Source organism: Diadema antillarum, unplaced genomic scaffold (assembly GCF_040938485.1).
Source record: "Diadema antillarum isolate AM-2024a unplaced genomic scaffold, OU_Dant_1.0 seq00000793_RagTag, whole genome shotgun sequence".
Classification (NCBI taxonomy): domain Eukaryota; kingdom Metazoa; phylum Echinodermata; class Echinoidea; order Diadematoida; family Diadematidae; genus Diadema; species Diadema antillarum.
Window position 1 is genome coordinate 46,779 of NW_027271680.1, and position 23,706 is coordinate 70,484.

The 23,706-nt window shown below is 37.8% G+C and overlaps 1 protein-coding gene across 1 annotated transcript; it reads left to right on the top strand.

The window, feature by feature from the left end:
* Positions 1-2,381: 2,381 nt before the first annotated feature.
* LOC139739298 (small ribosomal subunit protein uS14m-like) lies at positions 2,382-9,995 on the top strand. Its single transcript, XM_071649914.1, has 3 exons — positions 2,382-2,396; positions 7,891-8,064; positions 9,813-9,995. The coding sequence occupies exons 1-3, from the start codon at positions 2,382-2,384 to the stop codon at positions 9,993-9,995; spliced, it is 372 nt and encodes a 123-aa protein (XP_071506015.1).
* Positions 9,996-23,706: the final 13,711 nt, after the last annotated feature.

Below are 23,706 nucleotides of genomic sequence, written 5' to 3' on the forward strand. Positions count from 1 at the left end.
AACACCGGAGGATTATGGTGTAGTTCATCTTCTGCAATATTATAATCTGTACTTACCATCACTATACGTATACACTTGTTCAATCAGAAAAAAAGAAATCTCTGGATCAAATTCTCGGACTTCACGACTGCATACGAAATAAATTCAATTTACGAGCAAGAAAACATCTGATGGTCTCTGTTTCTGGTAGCAAGTGGTCATTAGTTTTGATGTCAAATATTTGGGGCGTTTTCAAGTTTTGACAATAACTATATGCACAAAATAGAGCAAAATAGAGCAAATCAAAGGTAAATCAGAGTAAATCTGTCGGTTTACGATTATGTAACAAAATATTAATGTCTCTGATGATAGAGTCCATTCTCGCAGACCTTTGGTATAAGGTGAAATGCTGTTTAATTCTGTGCAACTCCCGTTGAACAACGAAATCAACAAATACATATGTATTTTTATGAAAGCTTCGGATCACTATACGTACATTTTGCTACTTTCTGTCAACATATTGCTTATAGCAGGTAATTGTTGACCTCTTGAGCTGACTTTACTCAACATCGTATATGAAAAACAGCAATGTATATCACGAACAGACACCATGTGTATGTCAGTGAACATGATATAGAAGACATGCGAAAGAGCATGAAACTTATATTGGTGGCTGGACTAGCAAAATGCTAGTCCAAATGGTGCCTATACGGACTAGCATTTCGCCAGTCCAGCACGCTGGACTATGCTAGTCTGTACGCTGGACTAGTATAATGCTAGTCCAGCGGGATGGACGGACAGACATTCATCAGTTCATTCACAGTTTGTATTAATCATAAGATATATTAATGGGTTGAATGTTTGAATATTGATGCTGATATAAGATATGCTATAAGACATTTTTTTAAAATGTTTTATGATGTTGGCAAAAGATGCCTCCCTTATGTTTTATATTATGTCATTTAAATATTTTTATGAAATTGAAGAGTTTGTTTGCAAAAACCGATAAGTCCATATTTGCCAAATGGAGATATTTGCGATTAGAGGTCAAGAAAAATAAGGAGAATAATAAGAAAAGTTCTGCGTCTTTTGACCATAACTTCAAAAATATACCTTTATATGTAGTGACCAATATATCATTTAAAAGGTATTATTTTGTACTTTATGACAGAGATCGTACTTCAAAATCTTCAAAAATGGACTCATCGGTTTTTGCAAACAAACCCTTCAATTGTATCGTATATTTTGTTTTGTAAAAAGCATGTGAACGAAACAAATATCCATGATATGGACAATAAATGATTGAAATGAAATCCTCTGTGTTCCGTTGACATCTTACATACTTCAGGAATTTGAATTCTGTTCATTGTCTGGTTCGTATGGTGGTGTAAAATAATAAATAGATAAGACATATACACAGCAAACAATCTCTATGCGTACAACACGATATTATTTTTCCAACTGCATCCATTCGAAAGATGTGAGAATGAAATCAAAACAGGACCAATCATCCTACTTAAGAAAAAATGTAATTACCAACTTTATTGCAAAATCAAAAGCATTGTAAACTGAATACAGGAAATGTCGCTATGGCGATGTGTGTCTCCACCATAACACTTTTACAGAAAATGCACATGGCATAATATGGCAAGACAGGTTAGTCATGGTGATGCCAGTGCCGTATATTAAGAGAGTCTGGCCAACTCGGTTTTCGGCTAATGTGCTTTGAAGCCTGTGATTGGTCAAAAGCTGGTCCCGTGATCTACAGGCGCCATGTCGTTACCAAAGTCAATCACGCGGGCGCGAGCAGAGCTCATACGCACTCGCAGTGCCCATTGTTCATTATGCGCAGCTACGCACTAATATTGCTTGCCTTTGGGACATCCCCAGTATCAGTCACGGTGCAGTGAGGGTCTTGCCGTTCATACACGAAAGATATTGTGATATCTTACTGCGATAAACTGAAGATTCGTCATGCCTTAATGCCTGCGCAGCATGGCGTTGCGCGAACTGACCTGGCTCAAATGTAATGATGTACCGCTTTCCGGCAGATCCAAAACGAAAGAAAAAAGTGGGAAATCCGAGTGCGAGGGGAAAACTTTATGACTCTTGTCTTCTTTAGGTTCCTAGCGGTGTCTTTCAGACTATCCAAGTTTTTATTCACATTTGTTTGTCACCGCCATAACGTACGAAGTGTCGCCTGAGGCATTTTGTTTGTCTTGGTCGTCCGTCCGTCCTTCCGTCTGTCCTTCATTCCGTAAGATCAATTTTGTGGACACCGTTTGTAATGAAACTTGACATTCATGCATGTGTGAGTGGACGAAGTTCTGTTTTAGCTTATAAACTTTTGTGTTAACACGCTCAAAGCGAAAGGTCAAAATCATGTATATAATTCCCCCATAATGCAATTTCTGAAGGTGAGTACATGTATTTCCAGACGAAAATTACTGCCCGACCGTGATTCTCTTGTGATTTTATCGTTTGGGTTTTTTTTTTGTTTTTGTTTTTTTTTGTTTTTTTTTGTTTTGTTTTTTGGGCGGGGGGGGGGGGGGAGTCATGGGAGGAGGGGGCAAAGATCAAAGATCAATGTTAGGTATATAACATGTTAAAATTCCACTATCTTATTGTTGAAATATTATTACCCAGTTCCTCCATACCTTGGAGATTGCCCAATGCACAAACTCAAAACCAAACACGATATTTACATGCCATCATTACTACGTAATGACGCGTAGGGGAAGATTTTTGCTTTGATGGTCAAAGGTCAAGTGAATAATATAATAAAAGGACAGGATTTTCCACATATCTTGCAAATAACCGCTCAAAATATTGCCATGAAAATAGATTGGTCAACTTACGGGTAAAAATGCTCAAATGCCTAATACTTGCTCTGTTAAACAATAAAAGTCATCCATTCACACTTAGTTCAAGGAAAGGAAACACTAGACGCATTAAATTTTGTGAAAAACATGCCATTTTTTTCTGCCAACTACGGTGAAACTGTCGTGTAATATTTTCAAGACGTACTCTACATCTGCCAAGAGAACAGTGTAATATGGCGGAGGTATACTGGTGTCTATTTGGACATTTTTATTTTATGTTTCTTAACTTATTTCATAATCTTCTATTCAGCTGTCCTAACCATCGTTTCTATTGGTACGAATGTCACTGAGGATGTCCCTCAAATCATGTTATCCAGGTACTTGTGCTTTCGTTCAATTACAGGTCTTTAAAAATATTTTTAAACAATCTGAGATCATTTCACATACCTTAATAAGCACTTGCCGATGATGTTTCATGTTGTACACTGTACATGTGTATATAATTCCCTTTGAATTACATATCTAGTATGCCTTCATGTCAATGAAATACATCAATGGTACTAAATAGGATGGTAATTGATGGTTCCTTACGTGCGAAACAGGGTACTACCTAACTGTGGAATTTGTCTATTGTCTGTGCACAGATAATATTATAGACTTGTATAATTATCATTTTGTTATGCTATACTTTGGTTCCCTGGACAACTTGCTAAATACAATATAGCATAGAGTTTAGTGAAATTTACGAAACTGCATACTGTGAATTCTTCTTTTATTTTGACAGCAATAATCTATCATATTAATATTCAGGAATTATGTCCTGAAGACAGCCGCCCCATTATTTATCTGTGTACTTGTGTCTGTTTGAATGTGTAAAAATGATTGATTGTTGGCAACGTGGATGGAATGAAAGAATGTCTCTCTCCCAACCTACACCCTTCTCTCTCTCCCTCTTTCTCTACTCTCTCTCTATAAAAAAAAAAGTCAAGCAACGCAGTCTTGCGCCTTTGGGACGCTAACCCCCAAGCGCACACGCTAAAACCATAAGCGCACTGTACGCTGGGTAACGACATGGCGTCCAATTTATGAGTTGGCCAGACTCTCTTAATATACGGCACTGGGTGATGCAGTGCCACAGCGCCATCTCTCGGCAATTCACGTGAATATCCAACATGGAGTCCATCTTACGGTCTTGTGTAAGAATAGGCCGCTCTGTACTATACAAGCCGTGCCCTGGAACTTTGGCTCACTCCGGGTGGTCGGTAAGTTGTAGAGATATATAAGAAAACGTCTTGGTTCTTAGGAGATTCCCTACTGCTCACAGGGACGGAATAACTAGGGAAACATTTCTCTCGAGCATTCAACGTGACTAACGTTAGTAGTAAACCCTCCAGCCCGGGCCTCGCTCGGGCCACTCTGCACCGCAGCGCAGCTGCACTACAGCCCTCCCCCTAGCTGTCGCCGGGCTGAAGTTCTGCTCGCCCGTCGGCCGCTCCGTCGAGCTGGTCTCACACACGATACCATTAGTAGAAATGTTCTAGCCTATCTAACAACGTTAGGCCGATACAACACCACTGATGGCCTGCTGTTTATCGAAAGGAAGAAGAAGAAGGAGAAGAAGAAAAAGGAGGAGGAGGGAAGGGGGGGGGGGGGGGGGGGAGGCGGGGGGAGGAAAAGGAGGGGGAAGGAGGAGTTACCGGTACCCGGGGCGCTCCTTATCTAAAACGGTATAAACACAGTTACATGTAGGTCCTACTGTGGGAGCTTCACGTTGGGGCTGGTCGCAGTTAAAAAAGGAGGAGCTGCACTTAATCGAAAGGAAGAAGGAGGAGGAGAAATCAAATTGCTTCTGAAATTTATCTTACGACCCAAATAGCAATTTCCATTGAGAAATGCCATTTTATGTACATATACCGTAGTTATGGGTAAACTCGGCCTAGCGGGTAAAGTCGGCCGCCAGCGCGCACAGTACAATTTTATGTACTGTGCGCGCTGGCGGCCGACTTTACCCACTAGTAGGGTGTCTGGTAGATTTTTGCAACTGGAGAAATACAAGTCATTTCACACTAAAACATACATATCCATAATGTCCGTAGTTAACATAATACATGTGCAAAATTTCTCACCATAATCATGAATAATGGTGAAGTTATGAGCAAATAAAAACAGGGTATTTTTCATCCTCACGCTGTCAAAACCTTGGCGAAAAAGTGGGTCGCGAGCGTAATGAAATTCACTGTCAAGCGCACTCCAGTGGGCGGTGCTATTCACTGCGTTTATCACATTCAAAGCGCGCGTGTTTCTAAGGCTAAGCGCGCATCCTTGTCAGCTAGCACACACCTACCCAGCCAGGGTGCTGTGCGAGGCCCGCTTCGATCCCGCGGCACGCACTTGTACTTGCACTCGCACGCGATTTGTACACATGGGTTTACGAGACCGATGACCATCATACATACAAACGTATCACAAACGTAGGTCTAACAGCGCGGCGGAGTAAAAGCGCACACAGTAGTGGTGCATGTGCGATATGTAGTACAGTGTACATGGAGACGCGCACATGTACCGGTACTCACATTACGTACCGGCGGTGCGCTATAGCAGCTGTGCGGAGGCTGAACACCGTACCTATGCATGCAAAACCGACTCGACTGTATGGAGCTTCGCGTAAGTGCGCGCCGTAACCACGAGTCATGGCGTGTAACTACGTGTCTAGACTTGTAGGCCCCGCCTCGCTTAGTTCGCTGATGCTGTTACTATGCTGACAAGGGTATCTTAATCGCTATTTCGCGGGTTTATCCTGGGGAATAAGCGAAAAATCAATGCTATTTTTGGATTCAGCACCATTGAATCCTCCTACACCGGTATGGCCAGTTTCACAGTCGGACGGAACAGCCGAGTTATAGCGATGTTTAGGCTTAAATCTGAATTTAGGTAGCAATACGTCTTGATATCTAAACTCGGCGTAGGACGAGAAGAATGAGACCACCACAAGCTTTCATATGATACCAAATTTATGGAGATTTGTTCCCGGGATAAACCCGCGAAAATGCCTGAAAGGTGGTTTTAAGCCAAATTTGTGGGTCCACTTTTTGACCGAACGCGCGCCCTACGTTCGCCCATTGCCCAACACGCACTGAACGCATCTGGTAGTCGTAAGTTTGTTTGAAAACGCTAGCGCTTTTGCATTCAAAATGTGACTTTCGTGATATCATTTAGTATCGAAGATAATATGATAGATTTCTCTTATTGTAAAAAATGTTTTGAAGTAGTTTTATGTTCTGTAGATGCATATAGACCTAGAAAATGTAGGTCAAAGATGACTTGTGAACTCGCGACTTTTGCGTGAATTTCGAAGGGGATGACAAAGCGCATCGCGCTACCGACGCCCTACCACTAGGCCGAGTTTACCCATAACTACGGTACTGAAGATCTAAAGTAGTAAAACTATCTGAGTATCTCATGTATTTTCAACCCATTTCACTAAATTCTGTTTCTATTTCTCTTCAATACAAAGTACGGCACATGGTACAAAATGTAGTCAGCTGGTAGTTGTCCAACACATCACCACTGTACATCAAAACTGACACTCCTCTATTTTTTTATAGCATTGCACGTACAGTGTAAAGAACGATAATACATGGACGCATGCCCGCTCGTGCAGTGGATTTTACTCTCTAGTAGTCGAGTAGACTCGACTATCTACTGTAGTTGTACTGACTCTATCCCGTCAGTGGGGATTTAATATCCAAATAACTGAAAAGAGTGATAATATTAAACAATAGCAACAATGAATACATTTTACATAGACCTCTAGTAAAAGATTGTAAATGCATGCAGCAAAAGCATTTACGTGCACTTCACATGCATTGACAATAGACAGTAAGGGTGTCGTTGGCTTTAAAGCACAGTGACAGTGCTGAGACTCGTCCTGCCATGTGTTTTAAGCACTTGCCTAAGATTCATAAGAACGTGTACCTCAAATCCGATTTTTAATGCGCGCTTGCAGAGACTCCAACTCTCCCGCTTTCGACGGGAGATCTCCCGCCGAAAGCCCATTTTTGCAGAATCTCCCGTTCTCCCGCTTGAGATTTAATTTCTCCCGCTTGAAATTATTTCTTACTTAATTTCATTGTATGTAAAAAAATATTAAAGCCTTAAATAGCGCAAGAGAGCATCTAGAACCCTAGACCACAAGGGACTTTGTGCTCGTGATGTGCGCAAAGCGCACATCAAGTTGGAGTCTCCCATTTGCTTGGGGTTTCAGGCGGGAGAATCTCCAGACCAGAAGGTGCTTGGGGTTGGAGTCTCTGCGCTTGTGAATTCAGTTATATCTTCAGGGCTGCCAACAACAAAAAGCTCCCTACCGTGGGAGAGGGGACACCCCCTCCCACACCCTCCCCCTGCTCGGTCGCGAGTGCCGAGACATGAAAATCTCACTCATAAGATTTTTTTGAACTTGGCATCTCTGTCATAATGTGATCATTGGTCACATGGTCATAATGTGGTCAATGATGATATTGACTACCGTACCATTTAGAAAGCTATGAAGGCATTTTAGAATGTAGCATGCTTGGAACCTCTTGACAAGTGAAACAGTGAAATCACAATAGAAAGTAAAAAATTAAATTTCTTCTTTTTGACTACCTGGTAGCTAGTGTATTAAACTTGATTGATGTTTGGTTTGTTTTACCTATTTTCATTGTGTAACAAGTTATAGTCTTACTAATTTTAATGTGCAATGTAATGTATTAAGTCAACTTGATCCTGGATTGGCAGTGATAGATTTTTCACTTCACACACACACACACACACAAAATATATATACTGTATGATATTAATCAGTTCCTATGGAAAGAAGTACTAGTATGGGTAGGTTATTGCCTGTGTAACTATGCATACATTGTAGGTTTCAGACAGAAAAACAGTTTAGTTTGTTGAGAAGATCTTTATCTCTTACTGTGACTATCACTTATACTGTAGACCTGAATAAGAGAGGAATTTCTCTCTGTCTGCTCTGTGTCTGTGATTGGTCTAAATAGTGATGACCTCCTGATTTCACATTTGCTTTGCTCCTCAATTGCCTTGATAGTCATGGACACCGCATCCAGTCAACGCCATTGGTGCAATGATCACAAGAACGTACTACGCAGACTGGAGAATGCTGCGGGACGTGAAGAGGAGGCGGCTGGTCAAAGAACACCACAGGGACAGACTCCGCGTCAACTGTATCCGCAAGAACACCATTCTACCCGATGAAGTCAGGGTGGGTGATAGCTGCATGAACATAAACATGTCAAGTCACATGCCTCGGAGTTCATTATGTTCACATGCCAGTCAAGCTTTTATTCATACCTCACATACTAAAACTCCCAAAAAACATACCTACTGTTCATACACACACACACACACACACACATTTGTACACAAAGAAATGGATTTACAACAACTAAAAGAGTCATATCTTGAATTAACTAAAGACAGCCCAGTCACTGTATGACGTCTGGTCGGGCTAATCTTGAATTTGATTCATTATATAATATGTCTACACAGTGTATATACATGTGCTGTATATTTTTGTCAGAATAAGCCAAACTACAATATTGTACTACTGTATGTGTTAAGTACCAGATCGCACAATTTTTTAGCTTGTCTTAACTGTATGTGCGCCACATTATTCTCAGACAGCAATGCATGAGAGCAGTTGGAAAAACATTCTCTCATTCAAAGCCATGTAAACATACACATACATTGTACAATTGTACATCGTACAAAATGTGTGAGCAAAGTAAGTTGTAGAGAACATCCCAAGCTTTGCTGTGATTTAAATGTCTTGACAAATTTTGACTTTTTTTTTTTTCCTTGCAAGTGGCCAGTAGCTATGTAATTGTCCAAATGTGGGATGCATGATTTTTTTGCATACAATGTATATACCCAGTACAACTGCGACAAAAAGTTAGAATTTATCCCCAAGACCCCAGTGGAACAATGCTATTCCATCACCATGCAATGCAAGCTATCCGTGTGAGGAAGGGAATCGCAAGTGAAGCTTTCATTGTATTGTGGCGTTTGGCAATTATTCAATCAGTTTGGGTGGGTTTGTGCATTTGAGCGAAATATATTTTTTCTCTCTTTCTACTCTTCTTTTAAAACAACAACAACAAAATATGTGAACTTGGCATACTGTCAACTGAGCCGGGCATACCAATGTGGCACATAAAGAGTTAGAATGCTTATGGGGAGGGGAGACGCCCCCTCCACACACCCTTCACACCCTTCCCCCTGGTGGAAAAAAAAAAAAAAAAAAAAAAAAAACCACCTTTAATCTTGAGTACAATAAACATATGTGGACCATATGGTTCCACTCTCAAAGAGTTAGGACTTATCAGGACTTGAATTACAGTATAGAATACAGTTTTACACTGATATTTAGAACAGCCGTCTCTATCAAAATGTACACTCGCATAGGGATTCACATCCATCATTTGTTTTTTTTTTTTAATGGCCTACTTATAGTCGTACATTAGAAGAGAATGAGTTATCTAGCATTTGAGTCATTGCATGCCTTATTGGTTATCACCGCTTCTTTGTTGATACCTGTCATCTGAGGTACAGTGCACTCCCGTTACATGTATATTGAAATTCCGGTTACAACGGAGTAAAAATTCAGGCCGCAACATTACACGCTCTTTGTTTTTTATTGTTTATTTGCTCGGTTTTTAACGAAATTTCAATATAACGAAAGAAAAGTGACAGTTCTGAGGACTGCATTGTAACGGGAGTCCACTGTACATCTATAGCTTGTTCTCCACTTACATTGTAGCCTAACACACTAGTTGTGTATCAGGGGTCATTTGTCATTTTTCATCCATGGATAGTTGTCTGTAAACTTTTGACAGTTATCCTGTTGAACTGCTACCTCGTTTTCGTGTAAGTTATGCATATGGCAGAAGTTGCAGAAGTTTAGTGAATGTAACACCAACCTATTTTACTTATTTTGTGTATTTGATGTAGGAAATTGCCGACCAAGAGATTGCAGCATTTCCCCGCGACAGTTGCCACGTGAGGATTCGCGACCGCTGCGCCATCACGTCACGACCACGAGCCGTCCTCAAGAAGTGGAGACTGAGCCGCATCATGTGGCGATCGATAGCGGACGGCAACAACATGTCGGGCGTGCAACGGTCAACGTGGTAGCATGCAAAGTCCGACGGACATCAACCTATCAAGGGAAGTCTGCCAGCTGTATTGGCGATCCGTCGCTCAGAACTCTCGTGTGTACCTGATCACTGGATCATGTGACTATTCCTTGCGCCTTCAGTTGCCTGTCTTCATCGGTATAGTAAAGACATGCTTGAGTGGGAGCTCCCCTTATTATGCAGAATTGGTTACTCAATGCCTTGATGAGTTTACTGACACAGCATGGAGTCTGTCACAGTATTGGAAATGTACGTCTAGAGACCGGAGGATGGCAAATTATCCCCAGCCCTCTTCCCTGCTTAAAGTTTTTAAGCAGTTTCAAGAGATCCTTTCCAACTCTGCTTTGTAATTTTGCCAGAAAACATGTGGCTTAAAGGACAAGTTCACCTTCATATATACATGTGGATTGAGTGAAGGCAACAATGTTAGTAGAACACATCAGTGAAAGTTTGGGGAAAATCCAACAATCTGTTCAAAAGTTATGAATTTTTAAAATATCTGTGCAATCACTGCTGGAGGAGAAGACTACTACAGTGTATGATGTCACATGCGTACAACGATATAAGGAAAATAAAAAGAGAATTTGACAAAACTTGACTTTTTGAATAAAGTGCACATTTCCTCTTCTTGTTACTGACTTATGTTAGGGGTAATATTGTTCCCCCTGACTTCTGAAAGAGAGAAGTCGAGTGTTCTTTTATAATGTGAGAATATCTTGAATTTTCTTTATACTTTCTTAATACATAGTTGTACTCTTGTGACATCACAAGCTATAGTAGTTGTCTCATTCAGCCATGACTGAGCAGAAACTTCAAAAATTCATAACTTTTGAACGGATAGTCCGATTTTCCTCAAACTCTCATTGATGCGTTCTACTAATATTGCTGCATTCACTCAACCCACATGTCTATGAAGGTGAACTTGTCCTTTAATACCCAGATTGGTGCATCCCCTAATAGGATTGGACTCTTGTTACATTATACACTTTTCATTGTCCATAGTTCAATGTTTTTGTGTACATGTATTTCAATGTTGTTGTTTTTCCTTTTTAACCCTGGTATATCAAAATGTCGCAATAACTAAATGACTGTACTGCTCCTTAATAGGAATTTTCTAGGCAAGTCCCTCCAAAAAGGATGAAAGCAGATACAATTGTTGCAGTCTATATTGAAGGATTCAAACTCTTTACTGCTTTGCCTGCAATTTTAGAATGTGTCAATTACTATAGATGTAACGGTTAAGCAGCCCTTCAAAGACTCAACCAATGTAATATTTTATAGCTCTTGTTATTCACGGTAATGTTAATTGTCCCTGTATGACAAGAAAGAGATGTGTCTATTCCCAGAAGCGATTTATCGCAATTGATAAATTGTTATTATTCAAGTGTTATGACGTGGGTAAGATTAAAATGAATCATGATAACTTTCTATGTCAAAATTTTTGTGATATTTCCGTATTATTTGTAATCCATCAAATAGTGGTTTTATCACTCTATTGTGTGGTCAGAGCAAAGTACAGTGCTGGGAGCCTTGGCTTTTGGATGCAATCTTGGGGTCATTTTGTGAAAGCTCTTGTAGGATATACATGTACAGTACCCAACAAGATCTGTTTTATCTGACAAAATTCTATTTCGTGAAACGTCAGATAACAGCACTAACATATCTTTCAATTTCATTCGACATACAGTGTATTTCAACAAATTTGTTGATTGCCTTTCACCTACCAGCAAATTTAATTTTATATGACAAATCCATTTTATAAACATTGTAGGAAGGTGCTTGACAACCAAAGTGGTTGCAATGACGAATGTATTTGGGGCTGCTGCCACAAGAAAGGAACATTTTCAGGAACAGGACCAACCCACACAAGATCTGTTTGGTGATAAGGATATGTTCAAAAATATTGATTCAATTGGGAGGGGGTGATGAGTCTGATCGACTCACTAAAACATGACTTAGAAGATCAAATTAATAGATGCAAAGCCTTTGCCTGCATATCTGCAGGTGCTTATAGCCCTGCACTTCTCTGCCACGGGGAGTGTGCTGAACAGCCAATATCAAGACACAGTGTACTTTGTACATTGTTGTGGCCTGTGGACAGAGCAGATGACATCTGACTGTACAAAGGGAACTATGACTCGTAATTTGTGTTTATCTTCATGGTGCTTTGGTTTGGGGCGTGGCCTGTTTACATGTAGTCTACAGCCTCGTCCATTACTCTTGAAAAATTCAAATCCTCTGACAAGTGGTCAGACGGCTAAGTGAAACATTTTGTGTGTGTGTGTGTGTGTGTGTGTGTGTGTGTGTGCCATTGTCAGACCAAGTTGTCAGACCAAGTTGTCAGTACTGACAGCATGTCAGATGACAAATGTTGATGAATTGCCCTCCTTTATGTGTTTTTGGTTCATGCGTCAAAGCACTGTTAGCGTGGGACATATTGTACAGTATGTGGTGGGCTTGATACTGTACACGGTATGTGTGTCTGCTAACCCTTTCTATGTCAGGAGCTTTGAATAGTGTGTTCAGGGCTATGGAGTTTCTGTGCCAATTGGTGTTCAAAGCATAAAGAGTTAAACTAAAGGGATGGAATTGGTATAGTTTTGGCCAAGATGGGGATTTCAGTTTTAATCAAATAAAAAAAGTGGTCCTAATAAAAGGTGGGAATCACCTTTTATTATGACTTCATTTTGTTTTGTTTTTGCATGTCTTGGCCATTTCAAAATCAATTTTCATAAAATAAACTTTTAATTCTTCTTAGAGTTTATGCTCTTAATATTTCATGTACATTTGTTAGTGGTTTCTAATTATCTTGCAAAAATTAAAAAACCCGAATACCCATCTAAACCGAAGCAATATCATCCCTTTTAAGTTTTGTTTCCTAGTAGGGCACTGTGGTTTGTTGAAGGAAGGAGATGTGAATGAGGGTTATTGCATTTGTGAATGAGAAATGACACAGCTGTAGATACAGTGTAGGGACTGGACCAATCACAGCTATTTCTCAACCCAAGGCCACAATTCATCATCTACATGTACGCTACAAAACCATAATTAGATTCTAAAAAAATGTACAATGTATTTCAGTCATTCGTTTGTCTTCCTATGTGTCTAAACTACCCAAATGTCTTCACAGAACCTTTATACACATGCAGCTTAAGCTATGTTTAAAAAGTAAAATTACAGATGCATTCAGTCACAATACACTGTACAAAAACAACCGATTGAATTTGCTAGAAAACATAGAATTTATTGCTAGCATATCATGGAAAGTTCTCCATTCCATTCACCGATTGTGTACACAGGATATGACAGATCAGTTCAATATCTAAAGACAATCCCAAACCCATTAGTAATTACATACTGTTATGAGACCATACAAAGAAAGAAAATTCCAGTCATTCATCATACTAACAGAGGGAATGCCCAGTAAGGGTTTTTAAGTGTACCAATATCCTGGAAATCAAATTTGTACAGAGGAAGAATACACAAAAAACAGCCATAATTCACCTGTGATAGCCTCTGAATGCATACATACAGATAAATCAGATCATATCTCTGTAACAATTTGGCTTTTGTGCTCCGTAAGTGCCAGTACTGATGTGTGCGTATTCTAGATATACGCGTATGTAGGCCTATTTTACAAATACGGTAATATTGAGATTCCATATTGATCAGTTCAGTGAGGTATCGATCAAAGTGCTCGTGTGTTGGCACGTGTGTTGCATATCACTATCGTTTGAGCCTTATTTCGTGATCAATATCAATAGCGCGATCATTTATAATTGAAAGAATCAGGTGATAGACTAGTCCTATTCAAGTTTTGTTTCGTATACTCTATAAAATTTACATTTAAACCCCAAGAAATAAAATCAGTGACAAAAATTGTAATATTTTGCACAGGGCATGTCTCAAGTACGTTCTACAAATACAGCAAACATAATACTCAGGGTATTGGTACACTTTAAATACTTTAACAGAACATTTCATGCAAAATGTAAACATACATGAACTGGCACAATGTGATCACTTTTTGGGTACACTGGCTGTATGCAAATTTTGTTTTTAATGGTTAACATTTTGTAAGATGAACAACCCGAACAGAAACCTAATTTCCGCATTTCATTGCTAGGGAATGGAATTCAAGAAGGATAGAGGAAGAAATCAGTTGCAACTGTGTATCACAAGTCATCTTTCTGCAGCCTGGATTTATTATCAAAAGTTACTACCTGGTAACTTCCTCCAAATTTCTTGGAGCAAGATCTTGGAGCAAGAAGGCATATTAGCATTACGACTCAACTACAATTGGGTGAAAATTCTCAAAGCTTATCAATGTTTGTGCACAGAGCATACATACTGGATGCACTACATGGGCGACTTCCCAGTAATGCGAATTTGTCAAAGCAATAGGCCATCTGACTACGGTCATGTCATATTTCACGGGAATTGTTTTCCTCCAAAGACCCAATAACAAGCTACTGTATCATATCAGTGCATCTGTACTTTCATACTACATTTGTAAATAAACAATACTTGACAGCCACTTTGCTTGCATTTGTTCTTGCTATTGCTGGCAAGCTTTCGGCAAGCTTTCCAGCTCATTAGCTGTCTGGCAATGATGTTTGCTGCTGTAAAGTTTCAATACGTTAGCCAGCTGGCCTATTATGGCACTCCACTTACCACCCCAGTGTATGTTCTGATTTCAAAAAGTGTAATATTGATATTTGCGATTGAAAGCCGAATAAATAATAATAATAATAATGATAATGATAATAAAAACCCCGACTCCCTCTTGACATACTGTAATTATGGTGCTAATAAACAAGGATAAATTCTGCCAAATCTCTAGTTACATTGTATCTGACACATCAGGCAGTTAGATGTCTCAGACAGTCACTTAAAAAAAAATTAAATTTGTGAAAGGATGAGCTCTTATCACACAACATTGCAGCAGTTACATTGTCATAACAGTCTATGACCTACTGTAATTCCCCACAAGAACATAAACATTGGAGGCCCTACACATAGATTTCCTCTCAATAAATGCAAACATTTGTAGTAGTCATACATCCATCGTATTTCTGTATCTGGATATTAAACATGCCGATATACGAACAAGTACTCCTACTCCAAACTGTACGAAGGAATACATTATTACCTGCAGTGATGTAATTTGGATCACTAATATCAAATGCCATCAGCTGAATATAATTGAAATGTATGTACATGTACCTGAAATGCAAAAGCACATACCAAATACAACGTACATGTACATAATACAGCTCTCTACAGACCCCTTTCAACCAGAACCAAAATTATTAAGTTTTCGGAGTCATAGTGATCGACTTTTCTTTATAATACAATCTTCTTTTTGTTTTGGAAGCACTAGCACAATCCAGTGGACAACAAAATGCCAACATCTTTTCTTTTGGAAAAAGCTGGAAAGAAAAAATATGTGAGATAATTGAAGGGAAAGGGCTACTTTATTTTTGGCACCTGTGTACGTTGAGATGCTTCCTTCACTTTCCAACTACCAAATTATCATGGGTAAGAAAGGTATCCTCACTTCAAAAGACGCTCTGCTTGATAAGAAGAGTTGTGAGGTCTGTGGGTGAGTAATGTTGAACACAATCATGTACATGAAGTATTTTGATCAATTCCACAATTACACTTAAGTCTTGAATGACACATATCATTTCATACCAAAAATAATGACTCTGGTGGAGGCATAAAAAGCTGTAACAAAACCTATCACAACTGAGTCTAACAAATCAAATGCATGTTTCCTGTAACCTGTGGTGATGACAGATATCTCTGGGAGGGCGACTTAAGAGTGAAATATTTCACTTAAAAAAAGAGCCAGAATAGTTATTACAATGTATTCGTGAATCTAGTGACTGAAAGGTTATTTGAACACTCTTTATGTAACTCTTTAAGAGTCATTGTGTTAATCCCCTGTGTGCCACAATATTCAGAGACAGCAACATAGTCACGCTTTGGGAAAACATATTTTTTTTTTTTTTAAATCTACGTAACTTCCATAGATTTTTGTTACTATGGACAGGTTTAATGAGCGAAACTGTAGAGAAACTACCAACCTTTTCTGAGATGTAAATTGTGTGAGAACTCTGGGATTGTTTTTCATTCAAATGACCAGTAGCTCTACATTATTGCAGAGCCATAACTTTTGCACACAAAACAGTGACAGAAACTTAAAATATACTAGAAAATCCACTAGCAAATACCGTTTGATAGTCAATCACCATATAAGATGCAAGTTACATGTGACAGGATTGGAATCTCAAGAAAAGCTTTCATTGTACTGTGGCCGTTGGCGATTTACTGGTCGGTTGGGGCAGGTTTGTGCATTTGAGCAGAATACGCAAACTTGGTATGCCGTTGACCGAGTCGGGCATGTGACCGTGGCACATAAAGAGTTAATGACTAGTTATGGACCATATATTATCTACATACATCACAAAGAAGGCATCACTTCCGACCAATAAAAAAAAGAAGAAAAAAAAAAGACTTAAATATCTGTACAATCGTGCAGCGATAATGATAATAGGTACACAAAACAAAATCATTGTACAGATGGCACATGGTATTACACATTCCTAAACCTGTCACTCATTAAATCTATCATCTAATATTTGTGCTTTGTTTTGAAGTACTATGAAAAGTACATATCACTGCAATGTGCAAATATACACACACACTCTCTCAAAAATATCACCACTTATAAAGAAATATGTGGAAAACAATGAAACTCATTTGCACATGAATTATCAAACAATCAACATTTTCAAACCTAATGAGATCTCCTATTTGTCATAATAATGACCATTTCAATGTTGCGAACTCACTCGTCAATGAGTGTGAGTGCCCTGCGAAACCAGGGGGGTGCTTCACAAAGCTGTTCTTAAAGTTAAGAATGACTTAAGGGCGACTGGTGATCAGTTCTTGTGTTGAATTACTGAGATTCTGATAAGTATAGCACACAAGAACTAATCACCAGTCACACTTAAGTCCTTCTTAACTTTAAGAACAGCTTTGTGAAACACCACACAGAATAGCATTGGGAGACAAGTGGAAATCTAGTCTTGTCGCAAGACTTATCGACCGAAGATTACATACAATAGTACATTCTGGTGAACTGACAGTGGTACCATTATACAAAGGTACGATAAAATAAAACCCTCTCAAAACAGTTTTGCAGAACCCAACTTGATCTTTATATTTTTCTGTGTTATGCACCCTGAGAAAGTGAGAAACGTGATATTGTATAACAAGGTAAGTGTGATGGTTTTTAGGGGTCAAAATTGAGAGTTTTCCCTGTAGAAAAAGTAACCCTCTAGATACAGAATTTATAGATGCAATGAAAACATCAACACATCAATACTTATCCTGGCTTGAAGGCATTCAATTCAATTAGGATATTGGGTATATGTCTCCACATTTATATAGTTTGTTATCCAAGCCAAACCACATTGACAAGGACGTGCAACCTCAGTACATTTGTGAGAGACCTGTGAATTCACTGTATTGCCCGTTCATTGCTTACTGTCACAAATTTGATGGCAAGTTAATAATTTTGTCTGGTTGAAAATGTACCAGTGCAAAATGACAGGAAGTAGGAGCATATGACACTATGCAAGACCTCTCTGAAACCAACTTATGAATGCATTATTTTCATGGTGGTGTTGAACTCAATACATGTACGCTGTACTTCTCTTCCCATAAGTTTCACACAACGCACTAGTAGGTCACACAAGAAATTGATTTGGAGAAAATTGCTGAACAACAAAGTTTCTGCATGACTCATGAATCAATTACTGTTCATGCATTATCAATATTTGGGTAAGATTACACACACAAAAACACACACAAAAACACATGCAAAACCTATATACAATGTGTATATATAAATATATATATTCATATATCATAGCCTAAAAATCTGCCATTCCACAATATGTCTCTTCTGTTTAACAGTTCACAGAAAGACAGTGTGTAAAATGGTGGCTCTGTCTATCTAAAAAAAATACTTTGATGACAGAGGTGTACAGTGAATGTTCACAGTCTTAAGCAAAAACAACCATACTCTGGCAAATAAAAGTGCCGATAATTATGTTGTCATTTTCAAAAGATCTACAAACAATTACAACCATGGTGTGGATATTTCTACAGAATTGTTTATCTTACCATAATCGTCTATGGGGGGATATCAAGTATGGTATCGAAATCCAGTCACTTGCCAAAGACCACTTCATATCTAGCATTTATTGTAAAACCCAAACAATTTTTCATGCATGAAACTTTTGCAATTTTTACAAGTAGCCAAGATTTGAAATGTACATCAAAGTGTCTTCTACACAATGCATTGATTGCCGATTCACAAAAGTTTCATGCTGCAAAAAAAACATTAACAACAATCTGCTCCAATGTCTTAAACTTTCCTGTTGTGAATGTTTCTGCGCTTACTGTTCTTGTCATCCTTATTACATTTTCTTTTTCTTTTTTTTTTTCAAAAAGCTTTATATTCCCACAATAACAGAAACTTTGGAAGCATGCAGACCAAGCAGCTCAGATTTTTAGAACTTGAAACAGTGTTTAACAGTGCATTTCAGCCATTTTAACAATTTGTTTACATCTGAAAAGTTCAGAAAATCACAAATGATAAATTTGTGTTCACTGTAATCTTCACTTAGAATAAACAATGAACAAAGTCTAGATGTGTGATTTTTTATGAGAACAGAAGCTTAATTACCTCCCAACTGAAACTTCTCTAAAAATAGGAGGAGCAATTTCTAATTACAAAATCAAATTTAGAAAGCAGGGATGAAAAAGCATATCTGGAAGCATATCTTATTTAATATTTCTTTTGCAAATTTGCCAATGTTAAATTGCCTGTGTATTGTGTATCAGAAGAGTACCATTCACCTATTACACCAGCTATTTTGCACTTGCAGACTATTCAGTATGGAATAATCAGACTCAACATGAACCATCAAAACCAATATCCAGACATATAAATATTTCTTGACATAAAATCTAGATTTGTTAAAATTTCAGTGATTGACAGAGCAGCACGGATTCTTGAAATGTGTATCTAAAAAGTAGAGCATGAGCCTCTAAGACACACAACATGGTATCTTGCATCAAAAGATTGCAGCATTCATCACTTAGAGTCCAAAATGTTTCTCCTTTGGCTAGAAAAATCTGGCCTTCACATTAAAGTGATAAATCATAAATAATTCAATTTACATGTATTGTACACATTTGCATTGATATATCATGATCATATACACCATCCTAGTAAACTTCTGTCATAAAACTTTCATAACTGAAAAGTTTTCCTTGCAGGATATTAACAATTTGTATAAGCCACTTTATCAAGGAAATTGCTCAAATTTGCCCCCCCCCCCCCAAAAAAAAAAAAAAAAAAAAAACTAGAAATGTCGCTATGGCGACTGGTATGCCTCCGCCATAATGCATGATTCTCCTAATAGGTCTAGATAGTACATGTGGACGATGTGTGATTACATTTTCACAAAACTGGCAAAATAATGAAATGACAAGTTTGTCACAAATGTGTTGAATGTTCACCTTCCTTGACCTTGGTTTAATTGGATGAATAGGAGAGCATGTATTTGGGGATTTAAGGACTTTAACTTGACTTTGACCCATTCATACATTTATGCATTCAGTAATTTTCATGGTACCGGTATGGAGAAAAAGTGCAATTTCTGTACTGAATAGTAAATTGTTACCATGTTCATCTGGCCTTTGACCCTAAAATTCATAAGATAATCACGTTCAGGTAGAACATGCATAAACATGCAGTAAGTTCCACGATAAATTGAGCCACTTCCGAGATATGGAGGAAAAACTTAGTTCAGCACTTTCACTTGATCTTTGACCTTTTGACCTTTGAGGCAAAAAAAAAGAAGAAAAAAAAAGAAAAAAAAAAACTCTCCAGAGAATTTCTATTAGGTTACACATGCATACACCAAGTGTTAAAAAAAATAATAATCCTGCTGGCATTGCATGAACATGAGGGAAATAGTAAAATTTTGAAGTGTTGCACTTGACCTTTGACCCCTGACCTTTGACCCCATGAACCCTACATTCTCTAGATAATCACTGCCAGTCAGTACATGTATATACTATGTTCCATGAAGATACTTTGAACAATTTTCCAATTTACGGAGAAAAAAAAGAAGTTTTAATACTTTTACTTGACCTTTTGACCTTTGACCTTTGACCTCATGACCCAAACTTTCACCAGAGAATCTAAATTGGGTAATACATGTATACACTAAGTTTCAAGACAATATCTTCAGGCATTGCATAGATATGGTGGAAATAGTGAAATTTTATGTATTTGACCTTGACCTTTTGACCTTTAACCTTGAGCACGTGCACCCAAAAGTTGATAGGCACAACTTCACCCCCTAATGCACATACATGCCAAGTTTCATTAGGATACCTCAACAGGTTTTGATAGTTACCTTGTCCACAAAATTCATTACGGACGGACGGACGGACGGAAGGACGGACGGACGGACGGACGGACAACCCGAAAACATAATGCCTCCGGCACCACTTCGTGGCGGAGGCATAAAAACAACAACAACAACCAAAATCCAAAATAAAACCAGATTGATATGGTAGTAACCATTTGCATACAAGGTTCTTGTCAAAGTCTTCCCTCATGCCCTACTTTGTAAATTCTATCATATTATATGCACAGAAAATATGCAATTTGACAATTTCAGCATCTGGACTTATCAAAATTATGTCTACACAAGTAGGAAGACACCACTTGATTCAGTTGATTCCTTATGTCAAAATAGCTCTTTACATATACAGCTGTATGCATCTAAATAATATGCATCTAAATAATATGCATCTAAATAATATATGTAAATCATATATTTCAAATAAACTCGAATCTAATAAGGATGATAAAAATGCTCTTTGGCGGATTGTTAATGAAATACTCAAAAAGAAACCTACGGAATGTCCTGATAGCATTACCCATAATGATAAAGTTATTATTAATTCTGATCAAATTGCAAATATTTTTAACAATTTTTTTGTTAATGTTGGTCCTTCTTTAGCTGCATCTATTCCCATAAATGATATCAAAAATTATAAAGATTACTTACCTGAAAGTAATCAAAACTCATTGTTTTTTACTCCAATAAATGAATCAGAAATTATTGATATTGTTCGATCTCTGAAATGTAGTAATTCCTGTGGGCCTGACAAATTAAGGGTGAATTTTTTGAAAAAAATAATCTACCCCTTAGCAGCCCCTCTCACCCATATATTTAATTTATCCTTACTTAACGGTGAGTTTCCAGACTCTTTTAAAATCGCCAAAGTTATCCCCATTTACAAAAGAGAAGATCCATCATTGGTGAAAAATTATAGACCCATCTCATTGTTACCTGCAATATCGAAAATTTTAGAAAAATTAGTTTATAAGCGTCTCTCCTCGTTTATGATTGAAAATGAAATATTAAATGTGAATCAGTTTGGCTTTAGGAAAGGATTTTCTACCGATTATGCTATAATTAAATCTGTTGATAATATTGTTGATGCGCTTATTAAAAAGGAGCACATAATTGGAGTTTTTATGGATCTTAGTAAAGCATTCGACACTATTGATCATGACATTTTATTTGAAAAATTACATAATTATGGCGTGAGAGGGATTACTTTGTCATGGTTTAGAAGTTATCTAAGTCATCGAAAACAATATGTTGCATTTAAATCCAGTCATTCGTTCCATTTGAACGTGTCATGTGGTGTCCCTCAGGGATCTATCCTCGGGCCCCTACTTTTTTTGATTTATATTAATGATATCATTAATTCCTCTCCTCGTTTAAACTTCATTTTATTTGCAGACGACACCAATGTTTTTTATTCCCACAAGGATATTGTAACATTGGTGGATACATTTAACATGGAATTAAGTAATATTTCGAAATGGTTTAGAAGTAATAAGCTTTCATTGAATATTGATAAAACATGTTTTATACATTTTCATACGCTTCAATCTCAACCCACCCTTCCTCAAAGTATTTCTATTGATGATATAAACATTGCTGAGAAACATTCAACCAAGTTCCTAGGAGTGACCCTAGATAACAATCTAACTTGGAATACTCATGTCCAGAATATTATAACAGCAATATCTAAGGCAACTGGTGTGTTAAGGAGAATAAAATACTTAATTAATGATCAAACTTTAATGATGTTATACAACACCTTATTTCTACCATATGTAATGTACTGTAATATTGTATGGGGCAACTGTAGCAAAACCAAATTGAACACAATTTTTCTTCTTCAGAAAAAGGCTCTTCGTATATGCACACATTCAAATTTTTTGGCTCACACTGATCCCATATTTTATCGCCTAAAAACCCTAAAGGCCCATGATATACATTCATATTTAACTGCTATATTTATGTACAAACACATTCGAAATTTATTACCATTTTTCCATAATGCCCTAGTTACTAATGATCATATTCACTCATACCCTACCCGTCGTTCCCATGATTTTCATTTAAGTAATCCAAAGCTTTTACTTGCTCAAAAGTCGATTAGACATCACGGTCCGGATACATGGAACACTCTTCCTGAAGAGTTGAAACAGTGTGCCTCCTTGTTTTCATTCAAAGCAAACTTAAAGAAGCATATTTTATCACAGTATACTTCAAATACGAATTAAGCCCGAATAATTTATATGACTTATGTTGGTCTCCCGATAGTAGCAACATCGTAAGTCATTCCCTCTTCCAGCAAACCAATTTTATCATTCCAAATCCCAGCCTATCTGCCCCTGTGCACTCTCAAGCACTCGCACGCACATTCACCACCTTCACACATCAGAGTTTATTTTCCCCTGCTATCCTCGCAGCAGAATTTGTATTGTTTACCAATTTACCTACCTACCTTTTCCTCGGGCCGGCCATCTTTTCAAGCAATGCTTACAATGGCGGCCCTCTGCATTATCATTTCCTAAATATAATATTGTTATTGTAATCCCAGCTGCATAGACATGCATACTGTAATATCATTAATTTCCTTTTATATCATTGTTTATGCAAGTCAAACGACTCTGTTTCAAATATACTTTGTATATTTCCCATGTTCACGATTATTCAGTTTATGTACAATGTATATTGATTTGCAGAAAATAAAGTATCTATCAAACAAAATAAGACCTGTGGCCAAATTTTGGCTCCAAACAATGTGCTGTTTGGCACTGACATGATTTGATATGGACGGGGCAGAAAGAGGCTAAAAATTCAACACCAATAAAGTGCCGTTTGGCACATTATTCTAATATCCTTGGTCACAGACACCAAAATGTAATAACAGATATCCAGACAATCTCCCTAAACGCCATTACAGAGAAAAAAAGAGAGATCACTCTAAAAAAAAGAAGAAGAAGAAGAAGAATAACCCAAATAACATAGAAATAAATGTACAAACAAAAACACTTCCTGGGTGAATTACAAAAAAAAAGAGGTTAAGATAAATCCAATAAATGCAGCATTACATATTACCTTCCAACAATGCAAATAAAAAAACAAAAAACAAACCACGAAAACCATTTGGGGCACAATACCACAAGATCATGTAGCCAGAGTGTCCAATAAGACAATGTTATTGCGCACACTATGTCTCTC